Below are 24443 nucleotides of genomic sequence, written 5' to 3' on the forward strand. Positions count from 1 at the left end.
CCTGCCTCAGCCTCCCAAGTAGTTGGGACTACAGGCGCCCCGCCACTCGCCCGGCTAGTTTTTTGTATTTTTAGTAGAGACGGGGTTTCACTGTGTTCGCCAGGATGGTCTCGATCTCCTGACCTTGTGATCCGCCCGTCTCGGCCTCCCAAAGTGCTGGGATTACAGGCTTGAGCCACCGCGCCTGGCCTTTTTTTTTTTTTTGAGACAGAGTCTCGCTCTGTTGTCCAGGCTGGAGTGCGATGGCGTGATCTCAGCTCACTGCAGCCTCTGCCTCCTGGGTTCAAGCGATTCTCCTGCCTCAGCCTTCTGAGTAGCTGGGATTACAGGCACACACCACCATGCCCGACTAATTTTTGTTTTTGTTTTTGTTTTTTTTTTGAGACGGAGTCTCACTCCGTCGCCCAGGCTGGAGTGCGATGGCGCAGTCTCAGCTCACTGCAACCTCCACCTCCCGAGTTCAAGCAATTCTCCTGCCTCAGCCTCCTGAGTAGCTGGGATTACAGGCACCCGCCACCATGCCCAGCTAATTTTTAGTAGAGATGGAGTTTCACCATGTTGGTCAGGCTGGTCTTGAACCCATGACCTCGTGATCTACCCGCCTCAGCATCCCAAAGTACTGGGATTACAGGCGTGAGCCACCATGCCCGGCCCTAATTTTTGTATTTTTAATAGAGATGGGTTTTCACCACATTTGTCAGTCTGGTCTCAAACTCCTGATCTCAGGTGATCACCCACCTCGGCCTCCCAAAGTGCTGGGATTATAGGTGTGAGCCACTGCATCTGGCCAGGATTGGCACTTTTAAATCCACTTGTCTGGATATCAGGGTGGGTGGTAACTGGTATAGCCATATGGCATAGCCCAGCGATCACCCCAGTATTGCCTTTTTCAAATACAAAAATAAAACTTGTGTTAAGGCCTTATGCTAGCATTACAGGAAGCATTTTCATTTGTCTCATTCTAATTTAATTCTCACTACTTACAAGGTGGGACAGTATTATCCCCACTTTACAGCTGAGGAAACTGAACTGCAGAGAGGTTAAATATTCTGTCCCTGTTTACATGATGATGGAATTCCTGAGATTTGGAGTCAAGTTTCCTGAATCCAAAGCCCATAGTCTATCTTGTCACTTCATTTTATCATGTTGTTTCTAGATTTTGGTTCCTCTTTCTCTTTTATCCACCACCCTCATTCCTACCCTTACTGTGGGCAGGAGAAGGTATTTTCCACACAATTGCCAGAAATTTCAGCTCCCGAAGGACTATACTGCAGGGAGACAGGCAGGCAGCCATGACTTTGATGTCCAAGTTCTTGAAACCTAAATGTGTGTATCAACTGAGACAATTCCAATAATTCCATCAGCATCCCTGCAGTCAGACATCTGCTAAGCTCTGATATCATCTGTCATTACTGCTAAGTTCTGTCCTTGGCTTAGGGTGAGACGGGACAAGGGAGGAGAGACAGGCCAGTCCACCTATATCCAAGGATACGCAAGAATGGAAGGGTAAAGAGCCATGGATATGTATGCAGGGGAAGTGTAGGGTGTGTTGTACAAGTATGGTCTGCGAAGTATTGTTAAAGCTGTCTAAGGTGCTCTCCAATCGTTCATTCACTATTGATCACTTAGCAACTGCCTGCCCAGGCTAGATGCTAAAGAAACAAGTAAACCTACCCCGTGCCCTCAACAAACACAGTCGAGCAAAGGAGATACCATACCAATTGGAGATTTGGAAAAATTGTTAAAATATAAATTGCTGGGTCCCATCCCCAGAGTTTTTTATTCAGTTGTTTTGGGGTGGGGCCTGAGAATTTGGTTTCTAACAAGTTCCTAGGTAATGGTGATGCTACTGCTCTGGGAACCACACTTTGAGATGAGAACCACTCATATCCAAACTAAGATTATGTTCTGTAATAAAGGTAAGTACAGATTGGATTGCTGAGAGAGCCCAGAGAAAGGAGAGATTAATTCTGTCTGGGAGAATTCTGGAATAACCTTGAAGGATGGATAGAATTTGAATAGGATTTTGCCTGGCTACTTGGAGAGGAAGAAAAAGATACAAGGAACAGCCCAGGGGGTATGTGAAGGGTGGGGGAGTCAGGAATTTATGCTGCAGGAAAGGTGGCAAGGAAGGAAAGGAGTGAAAGTTCACACTATTGAATAAGCCAACAATGGATTTCAAGAAAAGTGAAGGACTTCTCAAGAAAAAGACTTATTTAAAGCTGTTGCTCAAAATAAGATCTATAGATCATATGGCTCCACTCCAGACCAGAATTACCATCTCTAAGGTTGGAGACACTTTAATAAGCATCCCGGGGGCCGGGCACCGTGGCTTACGCCTGTAATCCCAACACTGGGAGGTCGAAGTGGGCGAATCACGAGGTCAGCAGATCGAGGCCATCCTAGCTAACACTGTGAAACCCCGTCTCTACTAAAAAAATACAAAAAATTGCCGGGCGTGGTGGCTCACGCCTGTAATCCCAGCACTTTGGGAGGCCGAGACGGGTGGATCACGAGGTCAGGAGATCGAGACCATCCTGGCCAACATGGTGAAACCCGTCTACTAAAAATACGAAAAATTAGCTGGGCGTGATGGCAGGCGCCTATAGTCCCAGCTATTTGGGAGGCTGAGGCAGGAGAATGGCGTGAACCCGGGAGACGGAGCTTGCAGTGAGCAGAGATCCGGCCACTGCACTCCAGCCTGGGCGACAGAGCCAGACTCCGTCTCAAAAAAAAAAAAAAAAAAAAAAAAGAAAAAAAAAAAATTATCCGGGCATGGTGGCGGGCGCCTGTATTCCCAGCTACTCAGGAGGCTGAGGCAGGAGAATGGCATGAACTTGGGAGGTGAAGCTTGCAGTGAGTCGAGATCGCGCCACTGCACTCCAGGCTGGGAGCAAGCGGGAGTCTCCGTCTCAAAAATAATAATAATAATAATATAATAATAAGCATCCCGACTGGGCACGGTGGCTCACGCCTGTAATCCCAGCACTTTGGGAGACCAAGGTGGGTGGTCAGGAGTTCGAGACCAGCCTGGCCAACATGGTGAAACCCTGTCTCTACTAAAGATACGAAATTAGCCGATACAAAATTGCCGGGCATGGTGGCATGTACCTGTAGTCCCAGTTACTTGGGAGGCTGAGGCAGGAGAATTGCTTGAGCTCAGGAGGCTGATGTTGCAGTGAGCCAAGATCATGCCACTGCACTCCAGCCTGGGCGACAAAGTGAGACTCCATCTCAAAAATAAAAGACATAAGACAAAAATCAGAGGATTTAGTTACTAATTTGATTTGGAAGGTAAGGTGGCTTAGTCCCAGCTACTTGGGAAGCTGAAATGGGAGGATCGCTTGAGGCTAGGAGTTTGAAGCTACATCACACCTGTCAATAGCCACTGCATTCAAGCCCGGCAACACAGCAAGACCTCGTCTCTTTAAAAAATGAAATATATAAGAAAAAGACATTTTAAAAACTACTGGAGCCCAGGCGTGGTGGTTCATGCCTGTAATCCCAGCACTTTGGGAGTTTGAGGCAAGCGGATCACTTGAGGCCAGGAGTTCGAGACCAGCCTGGCCAACATGGTGAAACCCCATCTCTACAAAAAATATAAAAATTAGCTGGGTGTGGTGGTGGTAACCTATAGTTCCAGCTACTTAGGAGGCTGAGGCAGGAGAATCGCTTGAACCTGGGAGGTAGAGGTTGCAGTGAGCTGAGATCACGCCACTGCACTACAGCCTGGGTGACAAAGTGAGACTCCGTCTGGAAAAAAAAAAAAAAAAAATTGGAATGGGGCCGGGCACAGTGCCTTGCCTGTAATCCCAACACTTTGGGAGGCTCAGGTAGGAGGATCACTTGATCCCACAAGTTTTTGAGACCAGCCTGGGCAATATAGTGAGTCCCCATCTCTACCAAAACAAGAAAAAGTTCTTTGTTATTGTTTTTTTTAATTACATGGTCATGGTGGCCCACACCTGAAGCTACTCAGGAGGCTGAGGTAGGAGGATCACGAGCCCAGGAGAGGCCGGGCGCGGTGGCTCAAGCCTGTAATCCCAGCACTTTGGGAGGCCGAGACAGGCGGATCACGAGGTCAAGAGATCGAGACCATCCTGGCTAACACGGTGAAACCCCGTCTCTACTAAAAAATACAAAAAAATTAGCTGGGCGAGGTGGCGGGCGCCTGTAGTCCCAGCTACTCGGGAGGCTGAGCCAGGAGAATGGCGTGAACCCGGGCGGCGGAGCTTGCATGAGCTGAGATCTGGCCACAGCACTCCAGCCTGGGCGGCAGAGCGAGACTCCGTCTCAAAAAAAAAAAAAACAACAACAAAACAAAAAAACAAACAAAAAAAAACGAGCCCAGGAGGTTGAAGCTGCAGTGAGCCATGATTATGCTGCACACTTCAGCCTGGAGGACAGAGCAAGACCCTGTCTCTCAAAAAATCAAAACAAAACAAAAGCCATTGCAATGGGATCCTCAGGGATACAGGGAAAACTGTATCACTGGAGAACTTCAGAAGAGAACTGATGAAATCCTGATTGTTCCCACGTCTTGCCCAAGACAAATCCTATAGGTTCAGATAAGCAAAAACTGTGAGATAGTTTATCTTTCCGTTAAACTCGGAAAGCACATAAGGTACCATCTGGAAACACTCTTCTGGTGAGTGATGGGAAATATAATTCAGTTTGAGAGCCAACTAGACCTAGATTCAGACCTAGATTTGAATCCCATCTATGCCACTGAGTAGGATTAACCTCAGACACGCAATTTATCCTCTCTGAATTGCAATTTCTTCATGTCTAAATGGGAGGAGAATGCCTAAGATGCAGAGTTGTGCAGATTAAACAGGCTGTGGCTTACCTCATATCTTGCCTGAGAGAGAATCGGTGCTCAGGATGGTGACATGGTAAACAGTATGGGCTCAGGAATTGAATTGCTTGAGGCTGAGCCCCAGCTCCACTACTTACCCACTATAGACTGGGCAAATCTCTCTAAGCCAGTTTCCTTGACTCTAGAATGGAGATAATAATAGTACCTATCTCTTAGTGTTATGATGACCCAATCAGATGATGTGCATAATAGATTAACCTGGCCTGGCACAGGGTAAGCAGCTGCCATCCTCCTCCTCTACCTCCCTCATGCTTATTCTAGTTGGTAATGTCAGTGACATCACTAGACTGTAACTGTTGGGGGTATATATCCTTCTTGTTTGTTTTTTTTTTTAAACCAAATTTAGCAGTGGAGGATTGTATACCAACTTTAGTGACCCTAACGTTGATAAGTTCTGATAACACACTACCATCGGACCAGCCACCCTTGTCTGATATTTGTCCCTCCCTCTTTAGCTAACCATGCCCCCGACAGGCACCAATAAATGCCCTATTTTTTTCCCTGTGTCTCCCAAAAGAAAAAGTAAATTTCAGATTGTGTTCCCCCTCCTAGCGCCAGAGAAAGGAACTACAACAAAGCCTAGCTGCTGAGTTCAGAGAACGCAAAGCACACACGCCCTCCCAGCTCTTCAGTCCGCCTGGACGACTCTCCTTTGCTCTTGTCTACTGCTGGAGCTGCTAATAAAGCTTGATTCAAATACATGAGCTGCCTAGTCCTGCGTTCCCCTTATGAGCTTCTTCCGCTGGCAAGTCGAGACTCAGCACCCCACAAGTAGCGCTGCGAAGCCTGAAGGGCGGGACAGGAAGTGAGGTCATTCCTCCCCGGGGTGAAAGGTTAGCGGAAGTGTTCTTCTTTCCTTTTTGCTGTAGGCCTGAGTGGTTGCTGCCGGTGAGTAGAAGCTTAGGTTGAATCTTTCAATCCCCCGCCATCCGCGGCTTCGGGGTCGAGGGTCCGGGCGGCGCCGGGTGCGTTCCTTCCCTAGGTCTCTGGCGGCTACGTATCCGATCCCGTCCTGCGAGCAGCGCCCGCGGGCGGCCTGGACCAAGGCGGCAGTGAACAGAGTCTGAAGTTCCGGCCCAAGACCTGGGCTTGCTGGCAGGAGTCGGCTCTGGGCGTCTTTGGCTTTATGGATTTTTAAGTGGCCCTCTCTCCTTGCTTTCTGCAGACATGGGCAAGTTCATGAAACCTGGGAAGGTGGTGCTTGTCCTGGCTGGACGCTACTCTGGACGCAAAGCCGTCATCGTGAAGGTATCAGCCTCGCGGAACTCTGCGTCCTTGCATCCCGGGACCAGGCTGGCTCTGGTGGAGCAGGCAGGCTTGGAATTCAAGGCCCGCTTCTGGGGCAGTAGCCAGTGAGCACGGTCGGGGTGAATGTGGAAAAGCTTTTGAGAGAGGAAGAGGCACAGTAGAAGCAAATGTGAGCTGAATTGGGCTCCTAACGCTTAACGCCTTCTCCACCAGAGGCTTTAAATATATAGCAATAATGGCTGACATTTATTGCACACTTGCTATGTGCTCCCACTCCCTTTCAGGTATTGTCATGTGCAGTCCTTGAAGTAATCATAGGGGATTCCTTTTCTTTTTTTTTTGAGACGGGATCTCTGTCCAGGTTGGAGTGCAGTGGCGCGATCACTGCAGCCTCGACTTCCTGGGCTCAAGCGATTCTCCCATCTCAGCCTTCCAAAAAGCTGGGACTACAGGTGCGCGCCACCATCCCCAGCTATAGGGGGTTCCTTCCTGTTGCTAAGGTTTAGAGGTGTTCTGTTAATTTACCTGAAGTGCTGCAGCTGGGCATCTGTAAGAAGAGGAGGAAATTGCTTTTAGAAAGGTCACGTAGCCCCTCACTGTTTTCCTCCTACCCATGTTTTTGTAGCTTCTTGAGAAATTTCCCTAGGCTCTGGCCACATACACCACTGCGTTTTACTGTTGTGGGGACACTGGAGTACCCCTGGATTCCCCTCTCCCATCTCCTGAGACTGGGCTCTGGAATGAGGCTCTGGTGTCTTAGCCTTGGCTGTACACTTTACTAGCAGTGGAGCAAGTGAATAGTTAACAAGTCTTGTGAGCAGTGCTTGGCATATAGCAAGTACTTCTTAAATGTTAACTATTGCTACTTTTAAATCTCTTATCTCTAATAAGCCGTGCCAGATGCTTCCTAGTGGAAATAAACACTGTTCTGTTTCTCTTTGGTCATTTCGCATAACTTTCTGTGATTTTTCTCTTTATAATGGTGGGTCTTGGAGACCTGAGGGAGGAAATATTTTTTTGACACTGCCCTACCTCTAACACAGTGCCTAAACAGGCCCTCAGTGAATAACAAATGTAATTCTTATTCATTTAGAACATTGATGATGGCACCTCAGATCGCCCCTACAGCCATGCTCTGGTGGCTGGAATTGACCGCTACCCCCGCAAAGTGACAGCTGCCATGGGCAAGAAGAAGATCGCCAAGAGGTCAAAGATCAAGTCTTTTGTGAAAGTTTATAACTACAATCACCTAATGCCCACAAGGTGAGCATTTCAAGAACTAGAATTTTTAAATTTCTTCTCCCCACTCTGTTGAATAAGGAGACAAACCTTGCAGCCATTCCAGCACCAGCAAGGAATATCGTTTCCAAATTGTTCATCTTCAACTCATAAAGTGGCCATGGTTTCCAGTTTTACCTTTGATCCATCTTTTTTTTTTTTTTTTTTTGAGACGGAGTCTCGCTCTGTCACCCAGGCTGGAGTGCAGTGGCCGGATCTCAGCTCACTGCAAGCTCCGCCTCCCGGGTTTAAGCCATTCTCCTGCCTCAGCCTCCCGAGTAGCTGGGACTACAGGTGCCCGCCATCTCGCCCGGCTAGTTTTTTGTATTTTTTAGTAGAGACGGGGTTTCACCGTGTAGACCAGGATGGTCTCGATCTCCTGACCTCGTGATCCACCCGTCTCGGCCTCCCAAAGTGCTGGGATTACAGGCTTGAGCCACCGCGCCCGGCCTGATCCATCTTTTAAGTGTTAGGTAAAGATTGTTTTCCATCCACAGTAAACACGGGCATGAGGTCTGATCTGCCCTCTTCCACACTGTTCCCCTCAAGAATAAATACTATAGGTTTCAAAAAGTCTGAATCCGCGAAAGCAAGCCTCCCTCAGTTAATTTCACTCACCTGTTGGGCCCTTTAGTCTGGGGACATACACTATCTTAGTGCAAGTGTTTTTTTGAGAGGGAGTCTCGCTCTGTTGCCCAGGCTGGAGTGCAGTGACGCGATCTTGGCTCACTGCAAGCTCCGCCTCCCAGGTTCACGCCATTCTCCTGCCTCAGCCTCCAGAGTACCTGGGACTACAGGCGCCCACCACCACGCCCGGCTAATTTTTTGTATTTTTAGTAGAGATGGGGTTTTACTGTGTTAGCCAGGATGATCTCGATCTTCTGACCTCGTGATCCGCTCGCCTCGGACTCCCAAAGTGCTGGAAATACAAGCGTGAGCCACCGCACCTGGCCTAGTACAAGTGTTTTTTAATAAGTATGATGGGCGGGCGCAGTGCCTCAAGCCTGTAATCCCAGCACTTCTGGAGGCCGAGACGGGCGGATCACAAGGTCGGGAGATCGAGACCATCCTGGCTAACAGGATGAAACCCTGTCTCTACTAAAAAATACAAAAAACTAGCTAGGCGAGGTGGCGGGCGCCTGTAGTCTCAGCTACTCTGGAGGCTGAGGCAGGAGAATGGCGTAAACCCAGGAGGCGGAGCTTGCAGTGAGCTGAGATCTGGCCACTGCGCTCCAGCCTGGGCGACTGAGCAAGACTCCATCTCAAAAAAAAAAGAAGTACAAGAGGCCGGGCACAATGGCTTCACCTGTAATCCCACCACTTTGGGAGACCGGGGCAGATGGATCACCTGAGATCAGGAGTTTGAGACCAGCCTGAACAACATGGTGAAACCCCGTCTCTACTAAAAATACAAAATTAGCCGGCCGTGGTGGCACATACTTGTAATCCCACCTACTGGGGAGGCTGAGGCTAGAGAATCTCTTGAACCCAGGAGGCGGAGGTTATGGTGAGTGAAGATCACACCATTGCACTCCAGCCTGGGCAATGAGAGCGAAGCTCCGTCTCAAAAAAAAAAGAAGTGTGAGACTGAGGCAAGGTCAGGAGATCGAGACTGTACTGGTTAACACGTGAACCCAGGAGGTGGAGCTTGCAGTGAGCCGAGATCGTGCCACTGCACTCCAACCTGGGTGACAGAGCAAAAGTCTGTTTCAAAAAAAAAGGTGCGAGAATTGAGAAAGTCCCGAACAATAATTGCCAGAACCCAGCAGCATGCACCTTAAAGTTTGCTGCTGGTACTGCACATTTACTCTTGGTTGGCACCGTGGCTCGTGTCTGTAGTCCCAGCACTTTTGGAGGCTGAGGCAGGTGGATCACTTGAGGTCAGGAGTTCGAGACCAGCCTGGCCAACATGAGGAAATCTCTTCTCTAATAAAAAACACAACAATTAGCTGGGCATGGTGGCTGGCACCTGGAATCCCAGCTATTCCGGAGGTTGAGGTGGGAGAATCACTCGAGCTTGGGAGGTGGAGGCTACAATGAGCCAAGATTGCACCACTGCACTCCAGCCTGGGTGACAGAGCTCACTCCATCTCAAAAAATAAAAATAATAATAATAAAAGGGCAGAGAGAGCTGTTTCTCGAGTTCTGGGATGTGGTGGGGTTGAGGCAGCTAGTTTTTGTGCTGTCATGAGACGGACTGCATTGGCAGAACTTGAACAATAAGGAATGGTTTCAAATAGAAAGTTACCGACTGTCATGATGAAAGTCAAGAAGGCCTGATTTGGCTGGGCGCGGCGGTTCACGCCTATAATCCCAGCCCTTTGGGAGGCCGAGGCAGGCGGATGACGAGGTCAGGAGATCGAGACCATCCTGGCTAACACGGTGACACCCTCGTCTCTACTAAAAATATAAAAAATTAGCCGGGCGTGGTGGGGTGCGCCTGTAGTCCCAGCTACTTGGGAGGCTGAGGCAGGAGAATGGCGTGAACCCGGGAGGTGGAGCTTGCAATGAGCTGAGATCGCACTACTACACTCCACCCTGGACAACAGCGAGACTCCGTCTCGAAAAAAAATAAAAAATAAAACAATAAGGCCTAATTTGATGATTCTTAGCTATAAAAGTAAAGTAGTAGTGGGAAATTGAGAATGAAACATTAAATTTTACGTTTTATTGGCTTGAATCCAATAAATGTTAAAAGTAGGCCGGGCGCGGTGGCTCAAGCCTGTAATCCCAGCACTTTGGGAGGCCGAGACGGGCGGATCACGAGGTCAGGAGATCGAGACCATCCTGGCTAACCCGGTGAAACCCCGTCTTTACTAAAAAAAATACAAAAACACTAGCCGGGCGAGGTGGTGGCGCCTGTAGTCCCAGCTACTCGGGAGGCTGAGGCAGGAGAATGGTGGGAGCCCGGGAGGCGGAGCTTGCAGTGAGCCGAGATCCGGCCACTGCACTCCAGCCTGGGCGACAGAGCGAGACTCCGTCTCAAAAAAAAAAAAAAAAAAAAAAAAAGTGTGGATTTCCAGGTAATGTCATCAGGATGTGACTGATGGTTGCTTCTAAGGAGTCAGACCCTGATTCCCTAGTGTCCTACAAAGATTTAGGCTGTGTGGGGGCTCCTGGCAGTATGTGGGCTAATCCTGCCTCTCCACCTTTGTCCCCAGGTACTCTGTGGATATCCCCTTGGACAAAACTGTCGTCAATAAGGATGTCTTCAGAGATCCTGCTCTTAAACGCAAGGCCCGACGAGAGGCCAAGGTCAAGTTTGAAGAGAGGTAAGTAGGCTTTGGTAGTGAATGGTGGAGTATGGTTTCACTATTTCCATTCCTCTCCTCACTGATGTTCTCTTTTTTTCCCTTCTAGATATAAGACAGGCAAGAACAAGTGGTTCTTCCAGAAGCTGCGGTTTTAGATGCTTTGTTTTGGTCATTAAAAATTAAAAAGGAAAGAAAGCCTGTGTCTGCATGCTGTTTGTATTATCAGACTGTGAAAAGGAGAACATTATTGAATAGGAAACACTGGGTGGGCTGGGCACAGTGGCTCACACCTGTAATCCCAGTGTGAGGCCGAGGCAGGCAGATCAGGAGGTCAAGAGATTCGAGACTGGCCAGGCGCGTTGGCTCAAGCCTGTAATCCCAGCACTTTGGGAGGCCGAGACGGGCAGATCACGAGGTCCGGAGATGGAGACCATCCTGGCTAACTCAGTGAAACCCCGTCTCTACTAAAAAAAAAATACAAAAAACTAGCCGGGCGAGGTGGTGGGCGCCTGTAGTCCCAGCTACTCGGGACGCTGAGGCAGGAGAATGGCATAAACCCGGGAGGCGGAGCTTGCAGTGAGCTGAGATCCGGCCACTGCACTCCAGCCTGGGCAACACAGCAAGACTCCGTCTCAAAAAAAAAAAAAAAGATTCGAGACCATCCTGGCCAACGTGGTGAAACCCCATCCCTACTAAAAATACAAGAATCAACTGGGTGTGGTGGTGCAGGTCTGTAGTCCCAGCTACTTGGGAGGCTGAGGCAGGAGAATCACTTGAACCTAGGAGGTGGAGGTTGCAGTGAGCCAAGATAGCACCACTACACTCCAGTCTGGTAACATCGAGACTGTATCTCAAAAAAAGACACTGGTTGATGGATGAGGGCCTGGGAAAATGTTAAATCTGCCTTAATGAGATTTACACTGCCTCTGTCCTTGGCTTGATAATCCCTGTGAAGAATTACGTAGCCTCCCTGGCTTCTACCCATTACGTGCCAGGAGAACCTGTGCTACACTCTGCCCCTCCTTGTGACAACCAAAAGCCTCTGAGTGGTAGGGATCACGTATTTTTGATTTGAGAACCGCTAACCTGAAATTCTCAAACCTTAGCACAGAGAGATCACCTGGATGGTTTGTTAAGCCACAGATTGCTGAAATCCTGCCCTCAGACCCATCCAGTAGGTCTGAGTTTCTAGTAAGTTTTCAGATGACGCTGGTACTGGTGCAGATGAGATGGGCACCACCCTGGAGAGCTGCTCCTGGTGGTAATGACGGATGCCAATGGTGAAACCCTGAGCCTAGAGCTGCTGTTTAATAGGACAAGGGAGTGCTCCTCAAATGGCCTGGCTGGCGGAGACTCGAAGAAAGTGATGAAAGGGGCTTGGGCATTGGGCTGTGCCGCTACTGTGCACTACTGTGTTTGTGCAGGAGAGACCTGTGGCTCTTAGGATCTGGCATTTTACCTCACAATGGACTGCAGCTAGCCATGTTGCATGGATGAAATAGGTGTTCCATCTGAACTGGTTCTGTCACTAGAGGGAACCAAGATTCAAACAGGCCAGTTTGCCAAGTCTGCTAGGTACCACACTTGCACTTGGGAACCGGAGGGGGCAGGGGGGCAGGAAGGTACCCAAAGTAGGATTGGTGAGTAACTGGAAAAAACCTTGGGCTAGGTTATTTATTAGGAAACTTTTTTGAGAGGGAGTTTTGCTCTTTGACCCACCCAATCTAGAGTGAGGTGGTGCCAAATCTGCTTACTGCAACCTCTGCCCACCCTGGGTTCAAGCGACTCTCCTGCCTCAGCCTCCCAAGTAACTGGGACTACAGGAGTGTGCCACCACACCCAGCTAATTTTTGAATTTTTAGAAGAGACAGGGTTTCACTATGTTGGCCAGAATGATCTTGAACCCCTGATCTCATGATCTGCCCGCCTCAGCCTCCCAAAGTGCTGGGATTACAGGTGTGAGCCACCACATCCAGCCAGGAAACTTTTTTTTTTTTTTTTTTTTTTTTTTTTTTGAGACGGAGTCTCGCTCTGTGACCCAGGCTGGAGTGCAGTGGCCGGATCTCAGCTCACTGCAAGCTCCGCCTCCCGGGTTTACGCCATTCTCCTGCCTCAGCCTCCCAAGTAGCTGGGACTACAGGCGCCCGCCAACTCGCCCGGCTAGTTTTTTGTATTTTTTTAGTAGAGACGGGGTTTCGCCGTGTTAGCTAGGTTGGTCTCGATCTCCTGACCTCGCGATCCACCCGTCTCGGCCTCCCAAAGTGCTGGGATTACAGGCTTGAGCCACCGCGCCCGGCCACTTTTTTTTTTTTTTTGAGACGGAGTCTCGCTCTGTCGCCCAGGCTGGAGTGCAGTGGCCGGATCTCAGCTCACTGCAAGCTCTGCCTCCCGGGTTTACACCATTCTCCGGCCTCAGCCTCCCAAGTAGCTGGGACTACAGGCGCCCGCCACCTCGCCCGGCTAGTTTTTTTTTTTTTTTTTTAAGTAGAGATGGGGTTTCACCATGTTAGCCAGGATGGTCTCGATCTCCTGACCTCGTGATTCACCCGTCTCGGCCTCCCAAAGTGCTGGGATTACAGGCTTGAGCCACTGCGCCCGGCCTGGAAACTTTTTAACTTGAATCTTCTCATACTTAAGTATTAAGGCATCTCTATTGAGACAGACTCCTATTAAGTAGCTTGCCTACTCAGGGTCAAACCCCAAGTTTAAATACTATTCCTACCAGGTTTGGATCCATGCTTCGATTCCTAGCCCTGTGACGTTGGGCATGTTTCTAATGCTCTGTGCCTCAATTTTCTAAATCTGTAAAGTGAAGAAAATAGAACCAACTTCATGGCATTGATTTGAAGAGTTAATTCACGTAGAGCACAAGGGTGTTGGCCACGTAACAGCTCTCGGTGCTGGGCAGTCTTTTTTTTTTTTTTGAGACGGAGTCTGGCTCTGTGGCCCAGGCTGGAGTGCAGTGGCGCGATCTCAGCTCACTGCAAGCTCCACCTCCTGGGTTCACGCCATTTTCCTGCCTCAGCCTCCCGAGTAGCTGGGACTACAGGTGCCCGCCACCGCGCCCGGCTAATATATATATATATATTTTTTAGTAGAGACAGGGATTCACCGTGTTAGCCAGGATGGTCTCCATCTCCTGACCTCGTGATCTGCCTGTCTTGGCCTCCCAAAGTGCTGGGATTACAGGCGTGAGCCACTGCGCCCGGCGGTGCTGGGCACTTAACAGTTTTCTGATTTTTTTTTTTTTTTGTGACAAGAGTCTTCCCTGTCACCAAGCTGGAGTACAGTGGCACAATCTCAACTCACTGCAACCTCCGCCTCCCAGGTTCAAGCGATTCCCCCATTTCAGCCTCCCGAGTAGCTGAGATTACAGGTCTGTGCCAACGTGCCGGGCTAATTTTTGTATTTTTAGTAGAGACAGGGTTTCACCATGTTGGTCAGGCTGGTCTCCAACTCCTGACCTCAAGTGATCCGCCCGCCTCAGCTTCCCAAAGTGCTGGGATTACAGGCGTGAGCCACCGCACCCAGCCTTCTTTTTTTTTAAGAGACAAGGTTCACTGGGTTGCCCAGGCTGGCCTCGAACTCCTGGGCTCAAGCAGTCCTCCTGCCTCAACCTGCTAGAACTATAAGCACGTGTGGGCCCAGCTGCTGGGATTGGCACTTTTTTTTTTTTCAGTCGGAATCTCGCTCTGTCGCCCAGGTTGGAGTGCAATGGCGTGATCCGGCCTGGCTAATTTTTTGTATTTTAGTAGAGACGGGGTTTCACCATGGTGGCCAGGGTGGTCTCATGATCCACCCGCCTCGACCTCCCAAAGTGCTGGGATTACAGGCGTGAGCCACTGGGCCTAGCAGTTTTGTGAACTTGAACTATGGGCTTTATCTATCCTGATTGTGTTTCTCGTTCATTCAGCAATTATTACTTTATTTTTCGAGGTGGAGTTTCACTCTTGTCACCCAGACTGGAGTGAAACAGCGCTATCTCGGCTCAATGCAACCTCTGCCTCCCGGGTTCCAGCTATTCTGCCTCGGCCTCACAAGTAGCTGGGATTATAGGACTGCACCACCACGCCCGGCTAATTTTTGTATTTTTTTAGTAAAGATGGGGTTTCACCATGTTGGCCAGGCTGGTCTCCTGACCTCAGGTGATCTGCCCATCTGGGCCTCCCAGAGTGCTGGGATTACAGGTGTAAGCCACCGCGCCCAGCTCATTCAACAATTATTTTATCAATGTAGATGTGCCCAGCATTATTCTAGGCTCTAGGGAAATAATCCATTGAAAAAGCAGGGTCTACCAATGCGCTTGTCCGAGATTGCTGGGAATGGTTGACTGGGTCCAGTTTGCAGTTGCTGTGAGGTGGCTTTCCTTGAGGCACCATGGCTGAGTGAAGTCGACTTTGATGACCAAGAAGGCTCCTCCCAGGGGTGGGGAGGCCTCGGCAGGGGGCGGCATGTGAGCGCCAGAGGGCAGGGATTTCACGGAAATGAAAGTGGAAGCAAACAGCCTGCGAGCACAACCTCCTGAGGTGTTCGGGTCCTGCTGGGGCTGGGAGAGACCAAAGCCCTTTGGGGGGCGGGTACAAACAAGAGTTAAGTTCTGGTGGATTCTGCCAGTGTGCCCAGCTCTGAGGCCTCAGCTCTTGCCAAACAGACCCGAGACCCATGTCAGCCCCGCTGAATGCCGTAAGTGAGGAGGAGGGAGTTGGGAAGTGGGGAAACAGGAACAATCCTCTTGGCTAGGAACCCACAGATATCTCACGGCCTGGCAGCCAAGCCTCTCCCTGCCCATCTCAGACCTGCTGAAGGGCTGGGGAGAAACACAGGGCTGGGATTGCCTCTGCCTTGTGGAGTTGGTTCCCTAACCTATTGCCTCAGACAGGAGGAGCTCATTAAATCCTGTGTGTGTGCACTTCTCTGGAGAGAGAATCCGTAGTTTCCATCAGATACTCAAAGGGTTCTGTGACCCAAATAACAATTGTTCTAGGCCAGGAGTGGTGTCTCACACCTCTCATCCTAGCACTTTGGGAGGCCTGGGCAATACAGTGAAACTCCGTCTCTACCAAAATACAAAAATTAGCTGGGTGTGGCGGTGTGCGCCTGTAATCCCAGCTACGTGGGAGGCTGAGACAGGAGAATCACTTGAACCTGGGAGGCGGAGGTTGCGGTGAGCCGAGATTGTGCCACTGCACTCCAGCCTGGGTGACAGAGCGAGACTGTCTCAAAAAAAAAGAAAGAAATTAAAGGAATTAGGCTGGGTGCAGTGGCTCACGCCTATAATCCCAGCCAGCACTTTGGGAGGCCGAGGCGGTTGGATCACTTGAGGTTAGGAGTACGAGACCAGCCTGGCCAACATAGCGAAACCCCATCTCTACTAAAAATACAAAAATTAGCCAAGCATGGTGGCACACACCTGTAATCCCAGCTACTCGGGAGACTGAGGCGGGAGAATTGCTTGAACCTGGGAGGCAGAGGTTGCAGTGAGCTGAAATTATACCACTATGCTCCACTCTGGGCAACAGAGGGAGACTGTCTCTCTCTCTCACACACACACACTATCTCTCTCTCTCTCTCTCTCTCTCTCTCTCTCTCTCTCTCTCTCTCTCTCTCTCTCTCTCTCTCTCTATCATCTATCTATCTATCATAAGAATCACACTAGGTAATCCATAGATTGACACAGTAAAAACTTATCGCACTGCTTAGCACCTACAGAGCATTCACTATGTGTTTCTTCTTGTTAATGTTATTATTGCCAACCTTTTCAGAACCCCAGTTTCCCAAGACAATCTTTTTTTTTTTTTTTTTGAGACGGAGTCTCGCTCCGTCACCCAGGCTGGAGTGCAGTGGCACGATCTCGGCTCACTGCAACCTCTGCCTCCCGGGTTCAAGCGATTCTCCTGCCTCAGCCTCCCAAGTAACTGGGACTACAGGCACGTTCCACCATGCCCGGCTGATTTTTTGTATTTTTAGTAGAGACGGGGTTTCACCGTGTTAGCCAGGATGGTCTTGATCTCCTGACCTCGTGATCTGCCTGCCTCAGCCTCCCAAAGTGCTGGGATTACAGGTGTGAGTCACCATGCCTGGCCTTTTCTTTTCTTTTCTTTTCTTTTTGAGACAGAGTCTCACTCTTTCACCCAGGCTGGACTGCAGTGGTGCAATGTCAGCTCACTGCAAGCTCCATCTCCCGGGTTCACGCCATTCTCCTGCCTCAGCCTCTCTGAGTAGCTGGGACTACAGGCGCCTGCCACCACGCCCGGCTAATTTTTTTGTGTTTTTAGTAGAGACAGGGTTTCACCATGGTCTCAATCTCCTGACCTCGTGATCTGCCTGCCTCAGCCTCCCAAAGTGCTGGGATTATAGGTGTGAGCCACCATGCCCGGTCTTTTCTTTTCTTTTTTTTTTTTGAGGTGGAGTTTTACTCTTGTTGCCCAGGCTGAAGTGCAATAGCATGATCTTGGCTCACTGCAACGTCACCTCCCAGATTCAAGTGATTCCCTTGCCTCAGCCTCCCCAGTAGCTGGGATTACAGGCCCACGCCACCATGGCTGGCTAATTTTTTGTATTTTTTTTTAGAGACAGGGTTTCACCATGTTGACTAGGCTGGTCTCAAACTCCTGACCTCATGTGATCCGCCTGCCTTAGCCTCCCAAAATGCTGGGATTACAGACTTGAACCACAGCACTCGGCTTTATATACGTTAAATTGAACCGTCTTGGCCAGGCGCGGTGGCTCAAGCCTGTAATCCCAGCACTTTGGGAGGCCGAGACGGGCGGATCACGAGGTCAGGAGATCAAGACCATCCTGGCTAACACGGTGAAACCCTGTCTCTACTAAAAACTACAAAAAACTAGCTGGGCAAGGTGGCAGGCGCCTGTAGTCCCAGCTACTCGGGAGGCCGAGGCAGGAGAATGGCGTGAACCCGGGAGGCGGAGCTTGCAGTGAGCTGAGATCAGGCTACTGCACTCCAGCCTGGGTGACAGAGCGAGACTCCGTCTCAAAAAAAAAAAAAAAGAAAAAAAAGAAAATTGAGCCGTCTTTTTCAAATAAAAATCCAGATTTTTTGTTTTTTGTTTTTTGAGACAAGATTTCACTCTTCTTTCCAGGTTGCAGTGCAGTGGCTCAATCCTGGCCCACTCACTGCAGTCACCTCCACCTCTAGGGATCAACAGATCCTTCCATCTCAGCCTCCCGAGTAGCTGGGACTACAGGCATGTGCCACCATACCTGCCTAATTTTTAGATATTTTGTAGAGGTAGAGTTTTATTGTGTTGTCTAGGCTGGTCTCAGACTCCTGGGCTCAAGCGATCTGACTTCCTCTGCCTCCCACAGTGCTGGGATTACAGGCCTCTGCCACCACGCCCTGCCCAAATTTTTTATTTCAATTAAAAAGGGGAAGATTAGGGGGCCAGGGTCCGTGGCTCATGCCTGTAATCCCAGCACTTTGGGAGGCTGAGGTGGGCGATCACTTGAGGTGGGGAGTTTGGGACCAGCCTGGCCAACATGGTGAAACCCCATCTCTAGTAAAAACAAAAAATTAGAGCTGGGCGCAGTGGCTCACGCCTGTAATCCCAGCACTTTGGGAGGCTGCGGTGGGCAGATCACAAGGTCAAGAGATTGAGACCATCCTGGCCAACATGGTGAAACCCCATCTCTACTAAAAATACAAAAATTATCTGGGCATGGTGGTGTGTGCCTGTAGTCCCAGCTACTCGGGAGGCTGAGGCAGGAGAATCACTTGAACCCGTGAGTCAGAGGTCGCAGTGAGCCAAGATGGTGCCACTGCACTCCAGCCTGACGACAGAGTGAGACTCCATCTCAAAAAGATAAATAAATAAAAAATAAAAAATTAGCTAGGCATGGTGGCAGGTGCCTGTAATCCCATCTACTTGGGAGGCTGAGGCAGGAAAATCTGATGAACCCAGGAGGCAGAGTTTGCAGCGAGTCGAGATTGCGCCACTGCACTCCAGCCTAGGCAACAGAATGAGACTCCATTTCAGAAAAGAAAAAAAAAAAAAATTAGCTGGCATGATGGCACACACCTGTAGTCCTAGCTACTCAGGAGGCTGAGATGAGAGGATCGATTGATTCCAGGAGGTCGAGGTTGCAGTGAGTCATAATCGAGCAATTGCACTCCAGCCTGGGTGGCATTGAGACTTTGTCTCAAAAAACAAAACAAGGCCGGGTGCGGTGGCTCAAGCCTGTAATCCCAGCACTTTGGGAGGCCGAGACGGGCGGATCACAAGGTCAGGAGATCGAGACCATCCTGGCTAACACGGTGAAACCCCGTCTCTACTAAAAATACAAAAAACTAGCCGGGCAAGGTGGCGGCGCCTGTAGTCCCAGCTACTCGGGAGGCCGAGGCAGGAGAATGGCGTGAACCCGGGAGGCAGAGCTTGTAGTGAGCTGAGATCTGGCCACTGCACTCCAGCCTGGGTGACAGAGCGAGACGCCGTCTCAAAAAAAAAAAAGAGACTTTGTCTCAAAAAACAAAACAAGGCTGGGCGCGGTGGCTCAAGCCTGTAATCCCAGCACTTTGGGAGGCCGAGACGGGCGGATCACGAGGTCAGGAGATCGAGACCACCCTGGCTAACACGGTGAAACCCCGTCTCTACTAAAAATACAAAAAACTAGCCGGGCGAGGTGGTGGCGCCTGTAGTCCCAGCTACTGGGGAGGCTGAGGCAGGAGAATGGCGTGAACCCGGGAGGCGGAGCTTGCAGTGAGCTGAGATCTGGCCACTGCACTCCAGCCTGGGTGACAGAGCGAGACTCCGTCTCAAAAAAAAAAAAAAAAAAAAAAAAATATATATATATATATATATATATATATATATATATATGGATAGATTTGCTGTGGGGGAAAACGGTTATGGCTAGAAGAGGTTTACTTTAGCAGGGACATGCTCTTCCCAGTGCGTCAGAGTCCCCACCACTCTCTGTCATCCTACATGGCTCTATTAACTCATTGATGTTATCTAACTGGCCCTTAAAGGTACTGTGTTAGCACTCTCTGATTTACAGAAATATGAATAACTAAGGGTCTTTTTCACTATTCATAAACCAGCACAATTTGGTCAAGCTCTAGTTTTCTGCTAAAACTAGACCAAACTCGGCCGGGCGCGGTGGCTCAAGCCTGTAATCCCAGCACTTTGGGAGGCCGAGGCGGGTGGATCACGAGGTCAGGAGATCGAGACCCTCCTGGCTAACACGGTGAAACCCCGTCTCTACTAAAAATACAAAAAACTAGCCGGGCGCGGTGGCGGGCGCCTGTAGTCCCAGCTACTCGGAGGCTGAGGCGGGAGAATGGCGGGAACCCGGGAGGCGGAGCTTGCAGTGAGCCGAGATCGCGCCACTGCACTCCAGCCTGGGCGACACAGCGAGACTCCGTCTCAAAAAAAAAAAAAAAAAAAAACTAGATCAAACTCACAATGAATTTATTTGGTGCCCTCTGTAATGTGCTCCTTTACCGTCATTCATTCACTTCATTTCTTCATTCAACACACTTTTACTGGACACATATTTTGTGCCGGAGATCTTGCTGGACACTGGGAATACAGAGATGGTCAGGACAGAGTCCTGTCTTTCCAAAAGACCTCATGCTTCTCTGAACCGAACTTACTTATCAGGATTCCTAACCACAGGGTGAACTCTGCTCTATTCCACAAACAAAGGTGCATTTATTGGTATCCCTGGTGTCACTTCCCTGCCTATGATATCAGTTCTCTCTCTGGACCCATTCCAGATCACATCCAGCCTAAAAGGCTACTTGTTGTACAGTGGAAAGTGTAGCAGTCCAGGGACAAGCTAGAATTGATGGGTAAACTACTTCTCCACTCTGGGCTTCATTTCTTCATTGTAAAGCACAGGTTAGCAGGGTGGGCTCTGGAGTCAGACAGCCTAGGGCCAAATGACTTTGGGCAAGTCATTTAACGTCTCTGAGCTTTAATTTCCTCATCTATAAAATAAGGATTGGCTGGGCATGGTGGCTTACACCTGTAATCCTAGCATGTTAGGAGGCTGAGGTGGGCAGATCATCTGAGGCCAGGATTTGAGACCAACCTGGCCAACATGGTGAAAACCCATTTCTACTAAAAATACAAAAAGTAGCCAGGCATGGTGGTGGGTGCCTGTAATCCCAGTTACTTGGGAGGCTGAGGCAGGAGAATTGCTTGAACCCAAGAAATGGAGGCTGCAGTGAGTTGAGATCATGCCACTACACTCCAGCCTGGGAAACAGAGCAAGACTCTGTCTCAAAAAAAAAAAAAAAAAAGAAAGAAAGAAAGAAAAAAATTAAAAATAAATCAATAAAATAAGGATCATAGGATATCTATCTTTTTTTTTTTTTTTTTTTGAGACGGAGTCTTGCTCTGTCGCCTAGGCTGGAGTGCAGTGGCCGGATCTCAGCTCACTGCAAGCTCCGCCTCCCGGGTTTACGCCATTCTCCTGCCTCAGCCTCCTGAGTAGCTGGGACTACAGGCACCCGCCACGTCGCCCGGCTAGTTTCTTGTATTTTTTAGTAGAGACGGGGTTTCACCGTGTTAGCCAGGATGGTCTCGATCTCCTGACCTCATGATCCACCCGTCTTGGCCTCCCAAAGTGCTGGGATTACAGGCTTGAGCCACCGCGCCCGGCCCATAGGGTATCTATCTTATAGATACCCTGTTGTTCTAAGAATTGAATGAAATAATTCATCAGAAGGGCTTAACACAGCGCCTGGCGTATAGTAAGTACTTAGTAAAAGTTAACAGTGTTACTGTATGACATTTTGCAACTTGTCTCCCCTTCTCTTGGAGGTGTCCCTAATTGGGTTAACCCCTTTGGGATTGTCCCTCTTCCAAACTCTGGCTGCCCTTCACAGTCAGTCATGTGATCATGTACTATCTTGAGCACTGTTTGGCAGGTCTGAGGGCTGTACCCTTAATCTTCCACTGTCTGTGTCAGTGCCCAGCACTTCCTAGCAGGAGCTCAGTGTTTGTTGAACTCTAGATCTGTGGTCATGAACAAGTCATGGACGCTGCAAAGTCTCCTGCCCTTTCAAGAGCAGCTGAGATGAGGCCAGCCAAGCCCTGGGTGGAGGGGCTAAGACCAGCCCAGGGCAGCACAAAGGGGTTGGGTTGTTCTTGAGCTTAGCATCAACTCTGCTTCTGGAGAGTCCAGAATAGGCCCCACTTCCCCTGGGCTTGTTGATTCTCTGAAAGGGCAGGTGGAAGTCTCGTTGTTTCCTTCTGTTCCAAAAGGCCCTCCACGCCCTTCAGGAGGAGCAGGCCAGACTCAAGATGAGGCTGCAGGAGCTGCAGGAGCTGCAGGAGCTGCAGCAGCTGAGAAAGGAGCTCGGGGACTCCCCCAAAGACAAGGTAAGGTGGGAGACCTGGTGTTGTCTAGTAAAAACGAGCTGGCGAGGCCGGGCGCGGTAGCTCACACCTGTAATCCCAGCACTTTGGTAGGCCGAGGTGGGCTGATCACCTGAGGTCAGGAGTTTGAGACCAGCCTGGCCAACATAGTGAAATCCCATCTCTACCAAAAATACGAAAATTAGCTGGGCATGGTGGCGTGTGCCTGTAATCCCAGCTACTCAGGAGGCTAAGGCAGAAGAATCGTTTGAACCCAGGAAGCGGAGGCTGTAGTGAGCTGAGACTGCGCCACTGCACTCCAGCCTGCGTGACAGAGCAAGCCACCGGGCATGGTGGCTCATGCTTGTAATCCCAGCACTTTGGGAGGCTGAGGCTGGTGGATCACCTGAGGTCAGGAGTTTGAGAACAGCCTGGCCAACAGGGTGAAACCCCGTCTCTACTAAAAATACAAAAATTAGCCAGGTTTGGTGGCTCATGCCTATAATCCCAGCTACTTGTGAGGCTGAGGCAGAACTGCTTGAACCTGGGAGGTGGGGGTTGCAGTGAGCCAAGATCATCGTGCCACTACACTCCAGCTGGGTGACAGAGTGAGACTCCCTTTAAAACAAACAAACAAACAAACATACACACACAAAAAAGAGCTGGGGAGTTCTCAGTTTTATTCCTGGCTCTGCTACTTCTTTGCTATGTGACCTCCAGTATGTTACTTGAACGTCTGTAAAGTAGAGCTACCCACCTCCCAGGACAAATTAAGATGTTGTATGTAAATGGCCTGGTATGGACCAGACCTGCATTCATCTACTCATTTATCCAGCTTTTCTTTCAGTAAATGTATTTATCTCCAGCACTCAGCATCAATGGAATGGAATTGGAGATGCCTTCCTCCTAGGTGGGAGTGAGGAACACTCCTACTCCCCTCCCCTACTTCCAGGTCCCATTTTCAGTGCCGGAGATCCCCCTGGTGTTCCGAGGACACACCCAACAGGACAGGGAAGTGCCTAAGTCTTTAGTTTCCAATTTGCGGATCCACTGCCCTCTGCTTGAGGGCTCTGCTCTGATCACCTTTGATGACCCCAAAGGTGAGCTCATGGGGAGCCTCAGGAGGGAGGTGGGAAGGATTCCCAGTACCGACCCTGTTTCCCCACCACCCAGTGGCTGAGCAGGTGCTGCAACAAAAGGAGCACACGATCAACATGGAGGAGTGCCGGCTGCGGATGCAGGCCCAGCCCTTGGAGCTGCCCATGGTCACCACCATCCAGGTGACAGAATGACAGAATCCTGGGGCATGAAAAAGGTGCCATGCACCTGGGCATGGGAAAGTGGAGCTGTGTTTGGGACCACCCCTTGCTGTCTCCCCCTAGGTGTCCAGCCAGTTGAGTGGCCAGAGGGTGTTGGTCAATGGATTTCCTGCCAGTCTCAGGCTGAGTGAGGAGGAGCTGCTGGACAAGCTTGAGATCTTCTTTGGCAAGACTAGGAACGGAGGTGGCGATGTGGAGGTTCGGGAGCTGCTGCAAGGGAGTGTCATGCTGGGGTTTGCTACGGATGGAGGTGAGAGTCATGCAGACCTCCTGCAGCGTAGATGAGGGTACAGGGTGTGGAAGATTAAGGTACAGGGAGAGGAGAGGGCTTGATGCTAAAGGTCCACCCCTCCTTGTTCCCCACAGTGGCCCAGCGCCTGTGCCGGATTGGCCAGTTCAGAGTGCCACTGGGTGGACAGCAGGTCCCTCTGAGAGTCTCTCCCTATGTGAATGGGGAGATCCAGAATGTTGAGGTAAGCGGGAGGGGTGGAGAACAGGGGCTGGGCTAGGTAACCTGTCTGTCAGCCAGGAACTTGCCCAGTGAAAGATCAGAGGCCCCAAACCCCACTGACCTACCCACGACCAGCCTCTCTAGGCCTCCTGACCTCATACCCCCATGGGGCACTGCCTGCCCTACCCCCAGCCCCCAGCCCCTTTCTCCCATGAGCCTTTGCGATCTCCTGGCTCCTTTTCCAGATCAGGTTGCAGCCAGTTCCCCGCTCAGTGCTGGTGCTCAACATTCCCGATATCTTGGACGGCCCAGAGCTGCACGACGTCCTGGAGGTCCACTTCCAGAAGCCTACCCGTGGGGGTGGGGAGATAGAGGCCCTGACAGTCGTATCCCAAGGACAGCAGGGCCTAGCAGTCTTCACCTCTGAGTCAGTGTAGGGGCCTCCCCTTCTCATCCTTCCCACCCCACGGCCAAGGCTCTCACACGGGGCTGGGCTTGGGTGCCCATGTAGGAGGTCTTTATGTTCACCAACAGGGAGGGATCACACATTGCGAAACACTTTGCCCGGAACAGTAAAAAGAGCCTGCACTCCATGATGTTCTTCCTCATTTCACTCATGAAAGGAAACGTGATTCGGGCATGTAAAGAGGTGGGGGCTGGAAGAAGCCGGATCTTCTGCTGGCAGCGCCG

General features: G+C 50.2%; 2 protein-coding genes across 2 annotated transcripts; both read left to right on the forward strand.

The window, feature by feature from the left end:
* Positions 1–5693: 5693 nt before the first annotated feature.
* RPL27 (ribosomal protein L27) lies at positions 5694–10857 on the forward strand. Its single transcript, XM_010385676.2, has 5 exons — positions 5694–5767; positions 6045–6127; positions 7221–7390; positions 10567–10677; positions 10766–10857. The coding sequence occupies exons 2-5, from the start codon at positions 6047–6049 to the stop codon at positions 10812–10814; spliced, it is 411 nt and encodes a 136-aa protein (XP_010383978.1). The 5' UTR covers positions 5694–5767; positions 6045–6046; the 3' UTR covers positions 10815–10857.
* Positions 10858–15121: 4264 nt separating this feature from the next.
* Positions 15122–24349, forward strand: IFI35 (interferon induced protein 35). The gene is made up of 7 exons (XM_010385664.2): positions 15122–15342; positions 21891–22007; positions 22936–23083; positions 23157–23263; positions 23366–23552; positions 23669–23775; positions 23999–24349. Exons 1-7 carry the CDS (start codon positions 15322–15324, stop codon positions 24188–24190), a joined length of 879 nt encoding a protein of 292 aa, XP_010383966.2. The 5' UTR covers positions 15122–15321; the 3' UTR covers positions 24191–24349.
* Positions 24350–24443: the final 94 nt, after the last annotated feature.

Source organism: Rhinopithecus roxellana, chromosome 19 (assembly GCF_007565055.1).
Source record: "Rhinopithecus roxellana isolate Shanxi Qingling chromosome 19, ASM756505v1, whole genome shotgun sequence".
Lineage (NCBI taxonomy): Eukaryota > Metazoa > Chordata > Mammalia > Primates > Cercopithecidae > Rhinopithecus > Rhinopithecus roxellana.

Bases quoted from the DNA above. Each gene is read 5' to 3' on its own strand.
- IFI35 (XM_010385664.2), top strand. From the start codon at position 15,322: ATGTCAGCCCCGCTGAATGCC. The intron at 15,343-21,890 runs GTAAGTGAGGAG...CTGTTCCAAAAG, and splicing joins TGTCAGCCCCGCTGAATGCC to GCCCTCCACGCCCTTCAGGA. The intron at 22,008-22,935 runs GTAAGGTGGGAG...CCCTACTTCCAG, and splicing joins GGGACTCCCCCAAAGACAAG to GTCCCATTTTCAGTGCCGGA.
- RPL27 (XM_010385676.2), top strand. From the start codon at position 6,047: ATGGGCAAGTTCATGAAACCTGGGAAGGTGGTGCTTGTCCTGGCTGGA. The intron at 6,128-7,220 runs GTATCAGCCTCG...TTATTCATTTAG, and splicing joins GCAAAGCCGTCATCGTGAAG to AACATTGATGATGGCACCTC. The intron at 7,391-10,566 runs GTGAGCATTTCA...CTTTGTCCCCAG, and splicing joins AATCACCTAATGCCCACAAG to GTACTCTGTGGATATCCCCT.